At 38.8% G+C, this 21,938-nt stretch overlaps 2 protein-coding genes across 2 annotated transcripts in view; one reads left to right on the top strand and one right to left on the bottom strand.

Moving 5' to 3' along the window:
* Positions 1-5,692, bottom strand: LOC119521940 (transcription initiation factor IIA subunit 1-like). The gene is made up of 2 exons (XM_037820659.1): positions 5,346-5,692; positions 1-5,194 (listed from the first exon to the last, which is right to left on the bottom strand). Exons 1-2 carry the CDS (start codon positions 5,374-5,376, stop codon positions 4,101-4,103), a joined length of 1,125 nt encoding a protein of 374 aa, XP_037676587.1. The 5' UTR covers positions 5,377-5,692; the 3' UTR covers positions 1-4,100.
* A 7,566-nt stretch (positions 5,693-13,258) lies between these two features.
* ZNF283 (zinc finger protein 283) overlaps positions 13,259-21,938 on the top strand; it is a 32,611-nt gene continuing 23,931 nt past the window's right edge. The window contains exons 1-3 of the mRNA XM_037820635.1: positions 13,259-13,361; positions 13,908-13,977; positions 15,427-16,126. Of these exons, the coding sequence (XP_037676563.1) occupies positions 16,113-16,126 (14 nt within the window). The 5' untranslated portion in view covers positions 13,259-13,361; positions 13,908-13,977; positions 15,427-16,112. The remainder of the gene's footprint in view (positions 13,362-13,907; positions 13,978-15,426; positions 16,127-21,938) is intronic.

The raw sequence follows: 21,938 nt of genomic DNA, 5'->3' as shown, positions 1-21,938 counted from the left end.
TTAAATAACATCTTTAATTAAAGTTTTTGCAAAGGTAAAATATTAAACTTAAAATAGGTCTTAGTACATCAAAATACTAAGTTCTCTAATTGTATCCCAAGGATGGTCTTTAAAACATAATATCCTGTATATCACAGAAGAGCAAACTTGATCTGCAATTGTACAGAATGAATTTTACAAACATAATAAATATATTTACGCCCTTACACATAACAGTATGTACAACAGCAGTTGACAATAGTAGCTCCGAACAGCAAAAGGATTAGCCCCTCTCCCATAATTGTAGCCCTGATGCATACTGGACTAATTTAAGGAACGTTGACTGCAAGAGTAGTTACGAATTCAATCTATTTCTTCCCTTAGAAGAGAAGAAATAATTTATTTGAAATGAAAATATAAGTTTGGTGTGTTCTTCCTTAAACCACAGAAAATGACAAAAGACAGACTAAGGCAGGCTTACAAAGGGAAGAATATAGAGTAATTTCCATAGCATTAATAGTGGATTACAATGCAAAGTTATTCAACATAAACCCATGAGAAACTACATGGAACAATTAGTTTTAACTACTGAATTTAAAATCTGAAATGGCTGATTCAGATAGGTAGGTGGGAGACACACATGAAATAAAATGAAAATATACAAAGACAGATCAATAAAATATTACATTGCACAAAAGCTCAAAAATTTCAAGATGAAATAATCTGAAAATATAGGAATTTTCTTAAGTGGAAGAAACTGCTAAATTATAAAGGGAATTCCCAAGAGGAAATTTTTGTCTGCTTTCCTATATAAGGTGTATTTCCTTATGAAAAGAATGGTGACATTATTGCTATGAGATAAGAAGAAGTTACTCTTAGAGGGAGACAACCCTTTTCATTCCCACATAAAAGCCAGTAAAAAAAAAAAAAAACAAAATTCTTGATTTTCACTATAGCAAAAGAAATTCATATAAAAGCTATTATATTTTATTGTTCTTGTTTTCTAAAACCAGAATCTATTAGAAATATGCTCTTCAAGAACACATTTTAATCACTACACATACTACTCAAATCATGATGTATTCCTAGAATAACATCAAGGTGGCTTTGATTTTAAAAGCGGCAACAATGTAAATATGATATTATGGTGGCATTTAATCAACAAAAAGAAATGTGAACATTAAAAAAAAAATAAAAGCCCAATATAAAGATCCCCCTCATATAACAGACATTTTATTCTAGAAACTAATTGCACATTAAAGAGTTGTTTTGAGCCGTATGTGGTACTCCATAGAAATTAAATGTGCTCTCAGGCATTCAAGTGATCTGGATATCCCAATGAACAAGCAAGAGTATATATACTGAAAGGCACACATTTCCACATTTTATCTAGCAATTTTGGGTAAATTTTCCTTAGCACTGCTGATTAATGTTAATCTTTTTTTCTTTTTTAATGTAAAAGGTGCCATCACCATCTGTGCAAATCTAAACTTATCCTTTTCTGCAACCTTTAGTCATTTCCATAATACAAGTCTGAACTGTTTTCCTCCTTTGGATAAACATGTTACTTTCATTTTAAAATTGTAGAAAGTGGGAATCCTTTGCTTTTTCAAAGGAATGACATATTTACGGAACCTAATGAAATGATTTGCTAAATACAATGTTAAAAGCATGATTAAAAATTCAAGTACAATAAAAGATAAGCAAGTGACATTCTTACATCAAGCCACTATAATAAAACTAAAACATGCTATTTGATTAAAAAGGAACACGATGCGGTAGTATATAAAAGCACATTTTGGTATGCAGTATTGTTTGGACCAGCTTTCAGAATTTTCACAGGTAAAAGAAAAGCATTTGCCAAGCATGCCAAATTAATATGCAATACACAGGTGCAAATACAAATGGTTACTTCCTGCTTTAAAATAACCCTAGTGAATCATTCTGAAAGCTGTGGTTGTTCATGTTTGAAAACAAGTTATAAAAACTGGCCAGTATACAATGTTACTATGAATACAAATGTTTGTCTATATAGAAGGCCCATGACAGGATCTGAATATCATACAGCAATCCAATTTTCAGTAGCGTAAGAACTACTAGATAGCCAAAAGTTTTCACTTAATCAATACTGCAGCACCGCGAAACTTTTATAGGTAGTTCAGGTTGTTGACTTCTTTATTGGGTAAATATAAACCTACTAGCAATTTTACTAAAGACAACTGAACAACAGGATTTCTGTTATTTCACCCTTTTCCTTCTTCTCCTTCTCCTCCCTGTTTCATTAATTTAAAAAAGATGTGCTTTTGAGAGTAGTGGGGTCAACAAATAAATCTCCCCCCTCCCCCCAAAAAAACTAAATTAATATAGTCAGAATAAAAACCATACTCCCAATCATGGCATCTAAAGAAAACTTAACTACTAGCATGCTAGAAACCACCATTTACACCAAAGTAGAGAAGATAAGTTAAAGGAGCCAAGTTGGTAAGTGGGAAAGAAGTAGGGAAAAAATTCATTAGGCTTTTTGAGAAGTTTAAAGATTTGTGCTAAAAAAAATGAAGAAGAAAAAACACTATGTAGTAGCTCACAGTTTTCTCCTTTGCAATGTACTTTAAAGTGTTTGTGTGTTACTTCTAGAAACACACAAAGGCAAATAATCTGAAGACAAAAATGGAAGACTAAAAAAAATCCATAGACAAGTAACTTAAAACAAGTGAATTTTTTCAAGATAAACCACGAAAAGTTGAATTAGTTCTAAGAACACAAAGGTGAAGACAAGTGTTCCTGCAATTCTTCCAGGCAGCTAGTTCACACAACGAACACAGCATTGCCACATTGTTCTTTGGAGCCCCTTACATAATATTATGTAATTCTTAATGTACATATTAAATGTTATTTTTAATATACAAGTCAAGTTTCTATCCTTTCTTCCAGATGTGCAAACCAGAGCCCATGTTTATATTATCAATGACCTAAAAGGGCCACCAAATGAAATAGAGGTAAATTTGTACTTAGTGACCTACACCTCCCTCCACCCTCAAAATTTTCCCCTCAAATTACAAAGTTGCTTTTTAAAAAATTTGTTCAATTAGAATAATAGGCTTTTTCAATTCTTTACTAACAAACACAAGAAACTTTTATAATTACTAAATTGTTTCATAAAAATCCAGGTCCTCACTGCCTGCCCTATGTTTCTTTCAATCAATGCTTCAAAATGTTATCTGAATGTTTAGCTTCAGCCCTAACAAGAAAACTCTACATCTACTTATTTGTATACAATTTCAGCTAGATGCTACCTTTGTGAAATAAAACCGTATTCCTGAGGAGCCAACTGGGGTTTCTTATAAGGTATGAGACTAAAAGAAACAATACAGTAAGAAAATTTAAGTTGTCATTTTCATTCCACTTAACTCAGGCAAGACCCAAGTCTTTGAATTACATTTACTAAGTATGAAAACCTAATTAAAAGAAATATTCATTCCTGGGTCAAGTTTTGCCTCCAAACTAAGTTTGATCACCTTTAACTCTTAAATAGATGTTTCACAGAGCAGGGAAGGAAGAGGTAAATGTTACTGAGGAAGAACAGCAAGTAAAAATATTTAAGACATACTATGAGAGTTTTAAATTGTTTCCTTACACAAGTGAATTAAAATTCAACACCATAATTCTTACCCTTTTGTAAAAAGCTCACACAACTTTTACCAATTATAACCACACGCAATAAGCAATTTCAATCTATCAAAAGGGAAGTTTCTTCAGTTCATTCCAACAAGTATCTTCTGATTTAACCCAAGTTGGAGGAAGGAATATAGACAAAGCTTTACATGCTAAGTATTGGTGGCAGGTACCTGTATTTAAAATTGACAATTATGGTTTTCCTACACAAAAACCCAGCCCTCCCCCCTCAACAACCCCAGGTGCTACAGTTCCATGGCTTGCCAGTTAGAAGTAGTGTCTATGTTGTCAAGGTCTATCTTTGTTCCAGTAGCTTTGCTTCTACTGCACTTTTTTGACATGCAGAAATTAAGTTTTGGTTGGTGTATGTCCCAAGTTTCAAACTGTCCACTTAAAAAAATTTTTTTAAGTTTGTTTTGTTTTATTTATAAAAGAAAAGAAGCAACTCTTCACCATTCTGCATCTCCAATGGCTTTGGAAAATATATAATCTCTTCCATTAAGATTCATAATGCCATCCTTGAGATGAAATTTCCATTTGTTTTTACTTCTGTGTATCTTATCATACTGGCATACGACAACATTTTCTGTGTCAAAGAGTTCCTGCCCTTCCTCATCACTCACATCATCTTCACTATTGAGGGGCTCTTCTTCCACCTGCCCATCTTCAGCTCCATCTTTCTCTTTGTCTTCCTCTTCATCATCATCATAATCTTCTTCTTCGTCTTCATCTTCTTCAGACGACGTATCCCCAGTTCCATCAACTTGTAACACTAATGGAGCTTGTGATTGAGCAGGCTGGGCCTGTGACTGCTGTTGACCAGTTGCAGTTATCTGCGCTTGTGCTGCTGTAGGTGCTGCCACAGTTGTAGGTATAACTTGAGTCTTATTTCCTGTAAATAAGATTTGCTGAGGCTGGATGATGACACCTGCTTGTGGTGAAATCCCTCCAGGAAGAGGGGCCAGTACCTGTTGTATAACAGGAGCTTGAACTCCACCAGGCTGCATTTGTGGTATAACCTGTTGTTGTAGAACCACTGACTGCTGAGGTTGAAAGATATACTGGGCACCATTGGCTGCTCTGACCACCTGAAGAAGCTGGCCTGAATTTGTTAATATCTGTTGAACAGGAGTCACACCTGCAGGGAGTGCCAAGGTAGCAGCTGTGGCAGCAGCACTCATGTTTGATGCATTCATATGTTGTATCAACTTAGAATCAGGAACAATAACTTGTGGTGCTTGCTGGGGTGCAGGAATAAGGACCTGCTGGGTCTGAGCTTGCTGCGGTACAGTCTGTTGTGGTTGAGCTTGCTGATGGTGGTGGTGATGGTGATGCTGCTGCTGCTGGGGTTGATGCTGCTGCTGAACTTGCAATAAAAGCTGCTGCTCTTCTGAATGAAGTCCATCTACTGCCCTAGACTGCATTAGCTTATTCTCCCATAAAGTTTTTAGTTCCATCAGGACTTGTTCATCCACTCCATCATCCAAAAAGATATCTCTCACATCATTAATAACATCTTCAATCACAGATCTATATAATTTAGGTTCTGCTTTCGTGATCCAATCTGTACCTCTAAGCTGTATCATTAAATCATTTATATATCCAAAATAACAGCTCTCAGCGGTCCCAGTGCAGCAAGACACACTGAATTCTTTCCCAGGATATCTCTTTCCTTCCAGTCCTCCCCAGGTGATGCACGGTGTTTGTATTTGCCGAGTTCGCCATTTCCACACACAACACAAACAAGAGGGGGGAACCCTGAGAAAACAAAATCAAAACAAAACCAAAAATAAAAAAAAAAAGCCAAGACACCCGGAGGGTGACCCAAGCCACCACAAGATTAAAGAAAAATTTTAAACAAAATCGAGTCCTGAGGGAGTAGAGGGGAGCGGTGAGAGGAGGAGGCACTCTCCCAGAGCTAAAAACCTCGAGAATCGCCCTACAAAAAAAAAAGCCACGACCCTTCAGGGGTCCGGGGGGCGTCGCCCGCTCCCCACCCCGCGCGAAGGAGGGAAACCACCACCGGTCGCCACTCCCCGCACCGCCGCTGCCGCCACCGGCTGCAGCTCCAGCCGTCGGTCCGCCCGCTTCTCCCCTTTATATAGCGAGCCAACAAGCTGCGCGAACCGCCGCCACCGCTGCTGCCGCCGAGACACAGGGTGGAGGGGGAGGGAGGGGCGGAAAGGGCGGGGGCGGAGGTGGGCGGGGCTGAGCGCGAGACACCGCGAGAGCCGCCTGCGCAGGCGCGCCGGGGCGGAGGCTGCTGCGGGCCGCGTCGTCACTCCCCGTGGATGGTGGTGGGCGGGCGAAGCCCGCGAACTGGAGTAATGAAGTGCTGCCATCCCGAGTGTCGCGTGTTCACGTGGTTGGCACCCAGGCGGAAGTTTCCGACAGCTCCTTTGGACGAGAAGCTTGCAGAAGGCAGTACTGGAAAAGGCGCGAGTTCTAGTGACACTTAAGGGACCGCCTCCTGTCAGACGTTTACGCGCCGTGCCGCGCTGGAGGAGCTAGGGAACGTAGACCAGGCGGTGGCAGCTGCCTAGCAAGGAGCGGCCGCGGAGGAGGTCCGGTCACGTGGCCCAGCTTCCGGCCTGGGGCACACTTGGACTCCCCGCAGTTTCAAGTGCGGAGTCATCCCGCGGAGGGTCATCCCTGCTCGGCGTTCGCGCGTTTAGCCCAAGTTGGGCCTTTCGCTGGCCTAGTATACGTGTTTCCAAAGGGAATTAAATCTCATTCGAGCCCACTGTTTTCACGTTCCAGAAGCAGTAACTCCTTGAAACCGGCTGAGTTGTCTGTCTCCACTCGGTGTCAGGTTACGAAATCTCCCGGCTTAAGTAACCCAAGTGGTCGGCCTCCACTTGCCCACGTATTTTAAAATGACTTCTTATCCTAGTGGAAATGCCAAAAAAAAAAAAATAAACGGAATTCCGATCACTGGATTAAGACAGCACAAACGATTACGCTGACAATTTAAAATATTTACAAAATACTGTGACTCCATACAGCCGGCAGGCAGTGAGTGACTAATCACATCTGAGCTACATGCCCTTGACCCACCAACTCATTTGGCCTCTCGCTGTGAGAGAGCCGGCAGAAAATGTCCATGTCTTGGAGTGCAATTTGACAGGCTTTTGACCTGCTCTACCCAAGCAAATCCTGCCTTTATATCAGCATTTCACGGGGAACAGAGAAGGCTCTGTTTAGAGAACAGACCTCACGGTAACGAATTTTCTTGTCCCTAGCAATTTTGAGAGATATGGAATGTAGTTCTCAAAAGGCAAAACAAAACAAAATGTCAAAAGTTACATGCCGGTGAAACCAGATTTAAATAAGTGCCCGATGCATCCCATCAGAGGGAGGAAAAGATGCAGCCTGCCATGACCTGAAGGAAAGGATTAGAGAAATCCGAGGCCATTAAGATACAGAAAATGGGAGGTTGTGGGCCGGTTTGTGAATCCCCATTCTTTCTTTTATGCTTTCATTTTCCATTCTGTCATCTTCGAGGTCACTGATTCGTTGTTCAACTTCCTCTAGTCTTGTACTATGAGTGTCCAGAATCTTTTTAATTTGGTCAACAGTTTCTTTAATTTCCGTAAGATCATCCATTTTTTTATTTAGTCTTGCAATGTCTTCTTTATGCTCTTCTAGAGTCTTCTTGATTTCCTTCATATCCCGTACTATGGTCTCATTGTTCATCTTTAGTTCTTTGAGTAGCTGCTCTAGGTGCTGTGTCTCTTCTGGTCTTTTGATTTGGGTGCTTGGGCTTGGGTTATCCATATCGTCTGGTTTTTTCATATGCTTTATAATTTTCTGTTGTTTTTGGCCTCGTGGCATTTGCTGAACTTGATATGGTTCTTTTCGGATTTGTAGACCAATTGAAGTCCTTATCTCTAATTTATCAGATCTGCAGCTTCATGGAGTACACTTTCTCTAACTAACCAGCAGGTGGCGTCCACGAGCCACCTGTTCTCCACAAGCCAGTTCTCCCCTGCTTAGCCTTTTTGGTGAGTGGGGGAGTGAGTCTTGTGGGGTCCAATTGGTGTACCAAGCTTGCGTGTGTAGTTGGTGTTGCCTGCCCTGTATGTGGGGCGTGTTTCTGGGCAGTCGGGGAGGGGGGGGTGGCCCTAACAATCAAATCTCCCTGATGATCCTAGAGTTTTAAAGCTGCTGCAATAGTCTAATCCTTCAGTTCAGTCCTGCCACAGTTTGTCTCCGCCACTGACCCACAAGTCTTTGGTATTGGCGTATGGCTCCTGAGACTTGCAAGTGGACCCCTCTTCCAGGCTGTGCACCCCGGGTCCTCTGTTGAGGGATGACTGTGCTATGTCACAGGTGAGTGCCGTCCCCCCAGGGCAGTTCTGGGCTGCTGGGCTGTGTAGGGAGGCTCCCAGTCTGCTCAAATGATGGCTGAATGGGGCTTTGTTAATTCACACTGCTCCACCTTCCCAGCTCTGGGACAATCAGCTGAGGTTGCAGGGAAGGCTAATGTCCACGCCCAGTTTTGTGGTGTGTGCCTGTTATCTGAAGCACTTCCGTCACACTGGGTTGTCTGGGGCAGCTCTGGGCTATGGGGCTGGCGATGGGCAGGAGTGTTTCCTGTCCACCAGGATGGTGGCTGTGAGCGGACACCCCCCTTTTCTTGGGAAGTTGTGGTGTTTAGTGAATTTTCTCAGCCACTGGATTATTGCCTTTTGTCTCAAAGCTCTCTTAGTTCTGCTCTTGACTTGACGTGCCCAAATTGCAAGTCTTTGAAGCTTTTGGGCTTCTTAGAGTAATTGTTTTAGAAAAAGAAAAAAGGATTAAAAAAAAAACAAAAAACAAAAAACAGGGCCCTCCTCAGAGATCTAATGGGTTATTGAAATGCTAATAGACAAAGCAACCAGGGCCATTAAGGAAAGGTCCACAGGGCAGAGAGATCAGCTTTTCTTCGGGATTTGCATATGCGCCTCAAGGCCTGAGCTCCGCCCTTCCCCTTTCTGTGTTCGCCAGAACTCCAAAAATCCTCTGCTTTTATTTTGGAGTTTTTCATGTAATTTTTTTTTTTTTCTATGCCTGTCTCCTCTCTGCTGGGCTGGCAGCTCTCAGATTCTCTGGTGTCTGGTCTCAGTCTATCTATGGTTGGAGTATGGATCAGTAGAATGAGTTTCCGAGAAGGGCTACCACTGCAGTTCTCCCTTGTCCTTCCCGGTGCTGGCAGCCCCTCCTCCCACGGGACTGAGCCTGGCAGGGAGGGGCGCGGGTCCCCTGGCCGCAAAAACTTACAGATTTCGCTGATCTCAGCAGTTCGACATTTTCGTGAGTGTTGTATGAAGTATGCCCAAAGACAGATTGCTCTGTGGTGTCCAGTCCACGCAGTTCCTGGCTTTTTACCTACTTTCCTGGAGGAGTAACTAAAACTTACAGCTCACCAGTCTGCCATCTTGCCCCGCCTCCTCTAGTGTACCATTTTAATTTACTTTTTCTATATATATATATTTTAGTTATTTTCTTAGTGGCTGCCCTGGAGATTACAATTAACATCTAACAATCTAGTTTAGATCAATTCCAACTTCATTTCACTATTATACAAAAACTTTGCTCCCATATAGCTCCATTCCCTTCCCCTCCTTTGTGCTCTTACTGTCATACAAATGACATCTTTATATACTATATGCCACTCATCACAAACTTATAATTAGTGCTTTATGAAGTTGTCTTTAAGATCAGATAGACTAAGTGTGCCTGTTGGGGTATGCCTTCAACATTCAGCCAGAAAGTTTACAACTCCACCTTAGCTTTCACTTCCTGCTTGCACAGAACCTCAAGGTTAGCTAGAGGTGAAAGTGTAGGGGCTTCTCGGGTCTTTCTTGAGCATGCACACAACCTAATGCATGCACATGGCCTTCTAGTTCCCTTATGGGATTACATTCCCCAGCCTTTCAAGTTTTTTGGTTAGTCTATTGTTTACCCAATTGTATACACTGTCACAAGCAGCTGCAACATTAAACAACTGATAGTGATTGTTTTTAACATCCAGGAGACATGGGAGTAAGCCTAGGGGCATAGCTTTTCCAAAATCTCCTATTAGTTCTAATGATTTGTCTGATGCTTTTATTGGGTGGCTCCATAGATTATCATATAGTCTGAAAATAATTGTCTTATCAGTTCCCTTCCATTTCTTATGGCACTGCATAGGACCTCCAGTACTCTTTAAGTAGAAGCAGTAATGACAGACATTATTGCCTTGTTCCTGTTATTAAATGAAATGCATAAACATTTCTCTAGTATATATGCTTGCTAGAGATTTTTAGTATATAGCCTTTACCAACTTATGGGAATTTGTTTCTATTTCTGGTTTGCTAATATTGCACCACTAATAGACAGTGAATTATATTGTCTTAAGAATCTATTGAGATAAACATCTGATCTTTACTTTCAGACTACTCAAATAGTGAATTATATTGACAATAACTTTTAGAGATGGAAATATTTTTGAATGAAATGTGTTGGATTTCTTTCAAAATAATATGGGATTGGGAGAAGTGGGTGGGGGAAGAGATGAAACCAAATTCCAATATGCAAAGACCCTTCTTATCACATCGTCTTCAAAACTGTTTTGGCTTTTCTTTTGTATTTCTTTTTATTTGAAACATATCATTTCATCAAATCCATAGGAAAAATATACTTGGGATATTGTTTTAGATTGGAACTAATTTATATAGTTTTAGAAAGGATTGGATGACTCCAAATTTGAGTGCTTTATACACAGGTTCAAGGCATCTCTTTCCACTAAGGAAGTAATTGCTAAAGTTTTTTTAAATAAAACATTTTGTTTGCCTAATAGAGCTTTCATTCATTTCCTATTATGTTTTTCTTTAGGTAATTTATATTGCTACTGTGATGTAATAAATTAATTCGTTACTGTTTTCTATAAGTTCCTGCTGGTATACAGAAACTTTCATTTTTGTTAATGTCTGGCTGCCACTATATTCTTAAAAATTCTAGTTGTTTTTATATGCCTATCTTAGTTTCATAGAAAAACAAAAATATCATAGGCATAATAATTATGAGTTTACTTTCTTTATAATGTTTATTTTTTCCTCAACCAACAAAAATCTTTCTTGCTTTTATTGTGACCTTATAGATGGGAGCTTATTAAAAACTTCAAGAAGGACATAAAAATATAAAGTGAAAGCACCTGAAATCTCACCACCTTGTGATAATGATTCTTGGTATTTTAGTAACAATCTTCTAATGCACACTTAAATAACAGATACATATATATATATATATATATGTATATGTATGTATTTTACACTTTCAACAGGCATTTTTTACATTGTTTACCTACCAGTTTCTCCTCTGTACACACCCTCACAAGCCCCTGAAGTCCCATAATGTAAAACAATGTTAAAAACCTGGAGTACAAATCCCACAACTTTCTCCATGCTTAGACAATCATACATAAACACATATAAACATTTGCCTTCAATTCCTGTTTTATTAAAACTTTTATCACAAAATATTTTAACTTATGAGGAATATATAAAAAACATACAATTATGTAACTATAACCCAATTTAAGAAATAGAAAACATGAAATAATTTTGACTCCCTTAGCCAATTTATCTTTCCTCCTCCCTAGAGTAACCACATTCCTGAATTTTATATTTACTGTATCCTTTTTTTCATTAAGAACCACCTATGCACAAAACAAAATATCATTTAATTTTGACTCTTTCAGAAATTTTATAAATGGCTTTATACTATATGTATATCCATAATTTCCACTGCTCTGTAGTATTCCACTGTACAGGTACTCCATACCTAATTTATCCATCCTACTTTTGACAGCCATGTTTTATTTCCAGATCTGTTTGCCATGGCAGTGATGTTAGTGAAAGCAATGCTACTGAGTTTGACAACAGAGAAAGTGTTTTACTGATTTTTCGCAGTGATGAAGCCCCATTATGTAAAAATGAGAGAGAACTTTGAAGGAGAGACAACAAAAAATAGTCAGAAAAAATTATATATATATTTTAGGAACATTTAAGGCTTTCTTCTGAAATTGTAACAGAAAGAACTAAAAATTTTTAAGTTCAAACTTGCTAATTGCAACAGAAAAGTCAGGCCCTTCTAGGAACTGGAAACCTGGTTTTGTACATCTAGAATAGAACAAAATGTGTTATCATATTTTGAAACAGAAAGTTTTCTGATGGACTAATTATGTCGTTTTCAAACAGATTCCTTGCTTTATCTAATCTCAAATAATCCAGAATATTTGAGGACCTAAGTCTGGGCTCTGTTCTAATCCACTTGCCTTACAAATAGAAGACTATTTCCTTAATCCTAGGCTTTTCAAAATTATGTGCGCAAGTTTCCATAACATAATTGAAAAGTGGACCCCTACCTCAACCATTCCATGACTGGATGGTACTTTGATCTCTTCTTTTTAAAATTATGCTGATATATATTCTTTTCTATAAAACATCTTTGATTCTAAAATCTAAAATCATTTGGCAGATAAATTGCAAATGATTTTCTGCATCTTAAATACATTTGATGTTCCAAGAAGAGGTAACACGAATCCATTTTATAGATAATGAAACTGAGGCTTAGGGTCACTCACAATCCTAGGGTCACTCACAATTTCCCAAGCACATATTGTGGTCGGTACTCTGATAATCAAACTAAACTATACCTAGCTAGACAGCACTGCACTTTCTTTTTTCTCACTAATAACCCCAGCTGCACAGTGACGCACTTTCCTAATCACCATGATAGGTACACAAAAGAAAAACCTATAAAAAAAAGATCTCCCAAATATTAAATCATTTTCGGTTACAGATATTCAGAGACATACAATCTCATAGACCTCCTCACGTTTCTCAGTCCCACAGAGACCTTCACACAAGTCCCTAGTCACAATATCCTTTCACGACCACTTATTGTTGCCTTCCAACAGAGGACTATAATCTCTAAAACCATCTCACACGAGAGGAAACAAAGACTCACGCTGGCAGAAATATCCCATGGCCATAACTCCAAAAAAGGTCCTATGTACATAATCGGACCCACAAACCCACTCAGAGCAGAACACACACCCTTCCGTTCCAGTGTCAGGAGCTCCCGCCCAGGCGAGCTCGGGTTCCGCTCACGGGCTTTACCCAGGATGCTGAGGCTCACTGAGGACTAAGTCTCCTATCCCCAATCCCCGGCCCCGCCCTCTCCGGACTCCAGAATCTGTCCCTCAGCCTCCGCTGAGGACCTTTAACTCGCCTCCAACCAAACCAAAACAACTGAGCCGCAACACTCGCCTAAGCCAGCTACAATTCCGTCCAGCAAAAACCAGAGCTCCCAGCAGCCTTCGGAAAGCCGAATTGCAAGCTGGGAGCATTCTGAATGACCTGTTTCCCCACTTCAGCGGATTCGCCTGCCCTGGACTACGTTTCCCAGAAGTCTCCAAGGGCGGGGCGAGTATGCGGAGACAATTTGTATGGCTGGGCTCCCGGCCTCCGAGGATTCCCCAGCTCTGGACTACATTTCCCACAAGCCTCTGGGCCCCGACTAACCTCGGTCTCTGGGTCCTTTTCCGGTGTCCCCAAGGTTCCTGGGCTCTGCGCGGTGAGTTGGACGCGTCCGAGGAAGAAATCAGCACAGGGTGAGGAGGGAGGCCTCAGCGAACTGTACCGGAGACTTCGGAAACCGCAATGAGGGTGGCAATGAGTTTGGTGCGTGAGACGAGGCTGTGGTCGCGGACAGGGCGTTGTCGCGTGCGGAGCCTGAAACCTGTGTGCACGAGCAACTGAGGAGGATGGTGTGTGACAGACAGTTAGACAGGGCTGCAGTGTGTCTCCGTGACGGTTGATGCAGTTGTGAATGTGTGACGAGTGATGGTTGCGTGGCCTTATTTGTAGTGTGGTTTGCTTTGGTTGTGTGCCCTGTCACTCCAGGTGCCTTCCAGGTTCTCGACGGGCCCGCCACAGTTAAATGACCGCAAGAAAGAAGTCCTATATAATGCCTTGGAATTAACGTTTCAAACCGGAAGGCACAGGACTGGTCTTGAGAAGAGAATTTTAGATCTGAAAATGTCCTCAGGACTATCTCCTGGGAAGATGTGTTGGGGAGGTCTAGAATTTCTCCTAGACCATGTCTCCAAGAATTGCTGTCAACTCTCAGACAGATTCCAGACTTATTTTTTGTTTATTTTTCTTTTCTAATTAAGCCTGTCTGTGTTCCAAAAAATGCTGGTTTCTCATTATTTCTTTCTTCTCCAGTGCTGCCAGATTTCATAAGGACCCTGACAAGAAGGGTAGAATTGTTGCACATTTAGAAATCCAGACTCAGGTGAGTTTGTACTTCGTTTTATTCATACAATTACTTTTTCTTTTAGGCAGTAAGAATATTGCTTTCCTCCGCCTGAAATAGCCTACTAGTAGTGTCTATTCTGGTCATTCTAGTGAAGGATCATCATGCTAGTGCATCCCCCTTCCCAGGGGTCCGGTCTTGTCCTTCTCCTCCTCAGTTAATAGCTACATATCTAGGTGGCAAATTGTTTGAATTCTCCCATGTATACTATCCTCTTCTAAGGATTCTGATGGCAGTGAAGTATACCTCCTGGGGATTGTTAGAGCTCTATTTTAAACTATAATTACTTAAGGAGGAGATTAGTATTTAGGTGATGTCCTGAACAAGCTACTTTTGATCTTCTGCAGAGTCATGATTTTTAAAACAAGGCAAGGTATGAGTGAATTATTGTTTCAGTCTATACATGACAAAGTTGTCTGCTTTGTGAGACTTTTAGGGGTCAGAATGCAATTGGGCTTTCAGCATAGGGGTCTGTACCAACAAGGGCAGGGATTTTCAGATCATCTTTAGGTGACATCACTAAGGCTCGTTTTAGGTTTGTTTCAGGTCCAACTTTGTATGGGTTGTGAGTGGCAGTGCAGTGTCATGGTTCGGGACCTGTAGCATCTGGGTTCAAATCCTGGCTCTGCCTGTTAATAACTATGTGAGATTAATTGACTCCGGCTCTCTGTACCACATCTAAAAAAACGTGGTATAAAATCAGGACAAAATAATAGCTACTTAATGGCATTGCAATGAGGTAAGATGAGTTAATATGTCTAAAGCTCCTTAGAACAGTGCCTGCCCTGTGATATGGGCGGAGTAAATATTAGGAGTTACTATTACATGGTGATTCTGAATTATTCCCCCTTAATTTTTTATAGCTCAGAAGCAACGGAAATAAGAAGTTGATTGTGACAGGATAAAAAAAGTTTAAAAAAACAACCAAATGCTCAAATGGGCTAGGGCAGAAAATCTTAACCTGAGGTCTTTATTCCATTTATGAACTTCCAGGTGTCCACAAATCCCTTGAAATTGTGGTAATTTTTGTAAATAATAATAAATGTGCCTTTTTTCATGCCATAGACAAAATGTATATATGTTCATGAGATTGTCAAATATGTACATGATCCCAAAGATCTAACCCCACATATGGGTCTAGAATAAAGATTTTAATAGCTTGGGAATGAATTATTCAAAATTAGCATCCAGTTACTGGAACTAAGTAAATTGCAGTATATCCTGGGATGGAATAGTATAGAGCTAATAAAAATTATGCTTATAAACAGTATAGTGGCTTGGAGGTATGTACCCCAGAAAAAAAAATGTTCTTGAACTTAATCCATTCCTGTGGGTATAAACTCTTTTAAATAGTACCTTTTGATGAGGTTACTTCAGTTAAGGTATGGCACAGCTGAATCAGGATGGGTCTTAATCCTATTACTGAAGGCCTTACAGGGTAGGTCACAGAGAAGGAGAGAGAGAAAGAAAGCCAGAGGGAGCAGCCAGAAGTTGGATGTCAACGGAACCCAGAATAGAAGGGAGCAGCCAAGAGAGGCCATCATGTGTTTTGCCATGTGACAGAAAAGCCAAGGACCAAGGATGGCTGGTGGCAGCCAGCCCCAGAATCCACATTTTACTGGGAGAAAGCATCACCTTGATGACACCTTGATTTTGGACTTCTCCTAACCTCAAAACCGTGAGCCAAAAAATTCCCTGTTGTTTAAGCCAACCCATTGCATGATATTTGCTCTAGTAGTCAAGAAACTAAAACAAAGAGTTCCTCAAAAGAGGGAAAATTTAAGTGAGGTAACTTTAAGCAGTAGTTAAAGTTATGAACAATAGGACTCAAGATTATTATAAGTTATATTTGAACCCCATTTAATAAGATAGGCTCTGAAAAGACATTGTTCAAGAGTCATTTCCAAAATGTTATTTTAAATAACCATTCAGCGAAGAGGGGGAGGGCTTTAATCACACTCATCCAGCATCTACTCTGTACTAAATGCTGTTCTGCCTACACACATATATTTTCTTCCTCAGACTTCTAAGGTGACTTTTGTTGCTCACATTCATTCACAGGTGAATCTTAACAGAGACGGTGTCTCATTGTATCAGTGAGTTGCAGCTACAGGATGCTCAAGAGCTGGTAGGTATAATTTGTTTCAGGACCACTGATTTTTCAGTGTTGGACCTATTTGTTCAATTATCTTAATGACTGAAATGTGCCCTACCCCCATTACTCAGTTTTTTACATTTGGATATAAATATACCCCCAGTAAATATCTTTATAATTATGATTATTGAGTTAATGCAGACTTGTTGCAAAAAATCCAGTAATCCAGGAGATTTATAAAGAAGGTAGTTAAAATTCTATCTTCTAGAGTAACCATTCTTAATATCTTGGCATATTTTTATTCAAAATTTTTTTTTCTCCAGAAAATAGAATAAGAAGGCTATAGTTACAAATATTCACATAAATCATCAATTTGCAAAGAAAAACAAGATTGAGCCTTTGGTTGATGTTCTCAGGTGTCAACCTAATCAGATCCTATTCTCTGAGCTGGATTTATGATGTCAAATTGTGTCTGTCCATCTGCAACTTCTGGGAAGAGGGGATATTTCCTCCATATCTTTCTGAAAATCTTTTTTTTAGGAGAAGTGGGTTTACAGAACAATCATGCATAAAACACAACCCTGCGTTGGTGTGGAACATGTATTACATGTATTACAATTGATGATAGCACATTTTTATAATTGTACTGTTAATTACAGTCCGTGATTTAACATATGGTTCACTGTTTGTGTAGTATGGTTCCATGGATTTAAAAAAAAATTTATTTTGTTACCATGTATACAATCTAACATTGCCCCTTTTAATCATATTCAGATACATATTTCAGTGCTGTTAATTGCTTTCGCAATGTTGTGCTTTCATCACTACCATCCATTACCAAAACATTTCCATTATTCCAGATAGGAACCCTGTATATTTTAAGCCTTAACTTCCCATTCCCTGTCCCCACCCTGTCCCCTGGTAACCTATTGTTTAGATTTTGATTCTGTGAGTTTGTTTATTCTAATCATTTCAAGTCAATGAGATCATATACTATTTGTCCCTTCGTGTCTGGCTTATTTCATTCAACATGATGTCTTCAAGGTTCATCCGTGTCATCATATATATCAGGACTTCATTCCTTTTTATATAAATATACCACATTTTATTCATTCATAGGTTGATGGACACTTGGGTTGCTTCCATCATTTGACAATAAGAATAATGCTGCTATGAACATCAGTATGCAAGTATCTGTTTCAGTCCCTGCTTTCAATTTTTTTGGGTATATATCTAGTAGTGGTGCTGCAGGGTCATATGGTAGTTCTATACTTAGCTCTCTGAGGAACCATCAAACTCTGCCACAGTGGATGCACCATATTCCATTGCCACCAATGAATGAGTGTTCCTATTTTTCCACATCCACCCTAACACTTCTTATTTTCCGTTTTTTAAATAGCAGCCATTCTAATGGGTGTGAAATGAATCCCTTGGTTTTGATTTGCGTCTCCCTGATGGCTAATGCTTTGGAGAGATATCTGTTCAAGTCTTTTGTCTATTTTTAAATTGGGTTGTTTGTCTTTTTGTTGTTAAGTTGAAGAATTTCTTTATATATACTGGATATTAATCCCTTATCAGATATGTGGTTCCTAAATCTCTTCTCCAGTTGTGTAGGTTGTTTCTTTACTTTCATGATAAAGTTCTTTGAGGAACAAAAGTTTTTTATTTTGACGAAGCCATTGTCTATTTTTTTCTTTTGTTGTTTGTGCTTTGGGTGTAAAGTCTATTAAACTATTGCCCAACACAAGGTGCTGAAGATGCTTCCCTATGTTTTCTTGTAGGAGTTTTATATTTAGGTCATTGATCCATTTTGAGTTGCTTTTTGTATATGGTGTGATGCAGGGGTCCTCTTTTTTTTTTTTTTTTTTTGCAAATGGAGATCCAGTTTTCCCAGCACCATTTGTTGAAGAGACTGTTCTTTCCCAGTTGAGTAGTTTTTGCCACCTTGTAAAAAATTAGTTGGCTATATATTTGAGGGTTGAGTTCTGAGATCTCAGTTTTATTCCATTGGTCTGTCTGTCTGTCCTTGTGTCAGTATGTTGCTGTTTTGATTACTGTGGCTTTGTAAAAGTTTTAAGATTGAAAAGTGTGAGTCCTCCAACTTCATTCTTCTTTTTCAAGATGGCTTTAGCTATTCAGGGCCCTTTACTCTTCCATATAAATTTGATAACTGGCTTTTCCATTTCTGCAAAGAAGGTTGTTGGAATTTTGATTGGGATTGTATTGAATCTATAATTGTTTTGGGTACAATTGACATCTTAATGATATTTAGTCTTCCAATCCATGAATACAGAATATCCTTTCATTTATTTAGTTCTTCTCTATTTTCTTTTAGCAATGTTTTGTAGTTTTCTGTGTATAAGTTGTTTATGTCCTTGGTTAGATTTATTCCTAAATATTTGATTCTTTTAGTTGCTATTGTGAATGGAATTTTTTTTCTTGATTTCTTCTTCCAGTTGTTCATTGCTTGTGTATAGAAGCACTACTGATTTTTGTTTGTTGATCTTATACCCAGCCAGTTTTTTAATTCATTTTATTAGATCTACAAAGTTTGTTGTAGGTTTTTCAGGATTTTCTCCATATAGGCTCATTTCATCTGCAAATAGGGAAAGTTTTAGTTCTTCTTTTCCAATTTGGATGCCTTTACTTACTTTCTTTCCCCTCCCCTCCCTTCCCCATTGCTCTGGCAAGAATGTCCAGTACAATGTTGAATACCAGTGGTGACAGTGGGCATCCTTGTCTTGCTCTTGATCTTAGAGGGAAAGCTTTCACTCTTTTATCATTAAGTAGGATGTTAGCTGTGGTCTTTTCTTATATGCCCTTTGTCATGTTGAAGTTTCCTTCTATTCCTAGTGTTCTAAGTGTTTTTATCATGAAAGGGTGCTGTATTTTGTTAAATGCCTTTTCTGCCTTAATTGAGGTAATCATGTGGTTTTTTCCTTCATTCTGTTAATATGGTATATTACATTAATTGATTTATGTTGAACCAACCTTGCATACCAGGGAGAAATCCCACTTTATCGTGGTGTATAATTCTTTTAATATGCTACTGGATTTGGTTTGCTAGTATTTCCTTGAGCATGTTTGCATCTATATTCATAAGAGGTAATGGTCTGGAGTTTTCTTTTCGTGTGGTATTTTTATCCAGCTTTGGTATTTGGGTGATTTTGACCTTGTAGAATGAGTTAGGGAGTGTTCTTTCCTCTTGCATTTTTTGGAAGAGTTTGAACAGAATTAGTGTTGATTCTTCTTGGAATGTTTGGCAGAATTCCCATGTGAAGCCATCCTGGTCCTGGGCTTTTCTTTGTTGGGAGGTTTTTGATGACTGATTCAATCTCTTTACTAGTAATTGGTTCATTGGTATCTTCTGTTTCTTCTTGAGTCAATGTAGGTAATTTGTATGTTTCCAAGTATTTGTCCATTTCTTCTAGGTTATAAAATTTGTTGGCATACAGTTGTTCATAGTATACACTTACGGTCCTTTTTACATCAGCAGGGTCGGTAGTAATGTCCCCCTTTTCTTTTCTGATGTTTGTTGTTTGTGTCCTCTCTCTTTTTTTCTTTGTCAGTCTAGCTAAAAGTTTGTTGATTTTGTTGATCTTTTCAAAGGACCAACTTTTGGTTTTCTTCATTGTCTCTATTGTCTTATTGCTTTCTATTTCATTTATCTCTGCTCTAATTTTTGTTATTCCCTTTCTTCTACTTACTTTGGGTTTGGTTTGCTCTTCTTTTTCTAGTCCTTCCAATTTTGAGGTTAGGTCTGATTTGAGATCTTTCTTCTTTTTATTTTTATTTTTATTTTATTTTATTTTTTTTATTTTGAAATAAATTCAAAGTTATAGGAACAGTTGCAAAAACAATACTAACCCCATACAAAGAATTCCATCATACCCTGACCCCCCTCCCCCGATAGCTCAATCCACCAACCTTAACATGCTGTCACATCGCTATTTCTTTCCCTCCCTCCCTCCTTCCCTCCCTCCCTATCATCCATCATCTATTGCTTTGTCTTCTGAACATATGAGAGCTAGCTGCACACATCCTTGAACATATACTATAATTCACATATACACTTCCCATGAACAAGAACATTCTTTCATGCAATCCCATTAAGTGCAGCTAAGAAGTACAAGAGATTCAACAATGATACAAAGCTTACATTCTATATTTCCTTTTCCTTATGTCTCAACTGTGTCCCTTTGAGCCACCTGTCCTCTATCCTCCAATCCTATCCAAGTTCATCCTTGGCATTCAATCATCATCTATTTAGACTGTCTTTTTTTATTTTTATTTTATTTTTTTTTCAGTTGTGGATACATATATACAGCCTAAATCTTCCCATTCCACCCCCTCCCTAGCCTTCCATTAGTGTGATTAATCACCTTTAGAATGTTGTAATGCTCTTTCCCACCATCCATTATTTCACCTCAAACAGAAACTCTACCCTCATTTCTTAACTCCCCATTGCCCCTTCCCCCATTTCTCTTAACCTAAACTCTACATTTCGTCTCTATGGTTATATTCTCTGATAATTTCTTTGTGTCTGCTGTGGGGGTTAAAATTAACCTCTTAAATCCATATCAATCTTGTTTTTCTTTGATACCACCTTCACTTCAATAGGACACATAAACTATGTTCCTGTACTTCATTCCTCCACCTTTATATAGTTGTCTAAAATTACATATTTTACATTGAGTTCAAAACCACTGATCTGTGTTTGTGTAATTTATATCTGTTTGTGTAATTTATATCATATAGGAAGTCAATAGTGGAGTTATAGTTCAAAAATTATTGACTTCTATTTGTATTCCATTGTGGTTGGAGAATGTGCTTTGAGTATATTCAATTTTTTTTTTTTTTTAAATTTCTTGAGGCTTGTTTTATGTCCCAGCTTATGGTCCCTTCTGGAGAAAGATCCATGATCACTAGAGAAAAATGAGTGTCCTGGTGCTTTGGGATGTAAGGTACTATATATTTCTGTTAAAATTCTCTATATCTCTTTCTCCTTTCTGTTGTTTCTCTGTTGGTAGGGCTCCGTTTAGAATCTGAAGTAGTGCAGGTCTTTTATTGGCAAAGTCTCTCAGCATTTGTTTGTCTGTGAAAAATTTAAGCTCTCCCTCAAATTTGAAGGAGAGTTTTGCTGGATAAAGTATTCTTGGTTGGAAATTTTTCTCTCTCAGAATTTTAAATATGTCATGCCACTGCCTTCTTGCCTCCATGGTGGCCGCTCAGTAGTCACAACTTAGTCTTATGTTGTTTCCTTTGTATGTGGTGAATTGCTTTTCTCTTGCTGCTTTCAGGACTTGCTCCTTCTCTTCAGTATTTGAGAGTCTGATCAGAATATGTCTCGGAATGGGTTTATTTGGATTTATTCTATTTGGAGTTCACTGGGCATTTATGCTTTGTGTATTTATATTGTGTAGAAGGTTGGGGAAGTTTTCCCCAACAGTTTCTTTGAATACTCTTTCTAGACCTTTACCCTTCTCTTCGCCTTCTGGGACACCAATGAGTCTTAAGTGTGGATGTTTTATTTTCTCTATGTTTCCCTGAGATCCATTTCGATTTTTTCAATTTTTTTCTCCATTCTTTCTTTTGTTCTTTCATTTTCTGTTCTGTGGACTTCTAGGACACTGAGACGTTGTTCAGCTTTTTCTGGTCTTGTATTGTGAATATCCAGAGTCTTTTTAATTTTGCCAACAGTTTCTTTTATTTCCATAAGATCTTCTATTTTTTTATTTACTCTTGCAATGTCTGCTTTATGCTTTTCTAGGGTCTTCTTTATGTCGCTTATATCTTGGGCCATGGTCTTCTTGATGTCCTTTAAATCCTTTGCCATGTTTTCGTT

Source organism: Choloepus didactylus, chromosome 27 (genome assembly GCF_015220235.1).
Source record: "Choloepus didactylus isolate mChoDid1 chromosome 27, mChoDid1.pri, whole genome shotgun sequence".
Taxonomy (NCBI): domain Eukaryota; kingdom Metazoa; phylum Chordata; class Mammalia; order Pilosa; family Megalonychidae; genus Choloepus; species Choloepus didactylus.
This window is presented reverse-complemented; position numbering and strand designations above follow the sequence as displayed.

Excerpts from the sequence above, each read along its gene's own strand:
- LOC119521940 (XM_037820659.1), bottom strand. The coding sequence starts at position 5,376 with ATGGCGAACTCGGCAAATACAAACACCGTGC. Across the intron at positions 5,195-5,345 it reads GGCAAATACAAACACCGTGC|CTAAATTATATAGATCTGTG; the intron begins ATCACCTGGGGA and ends CGAAAGCAGAAC.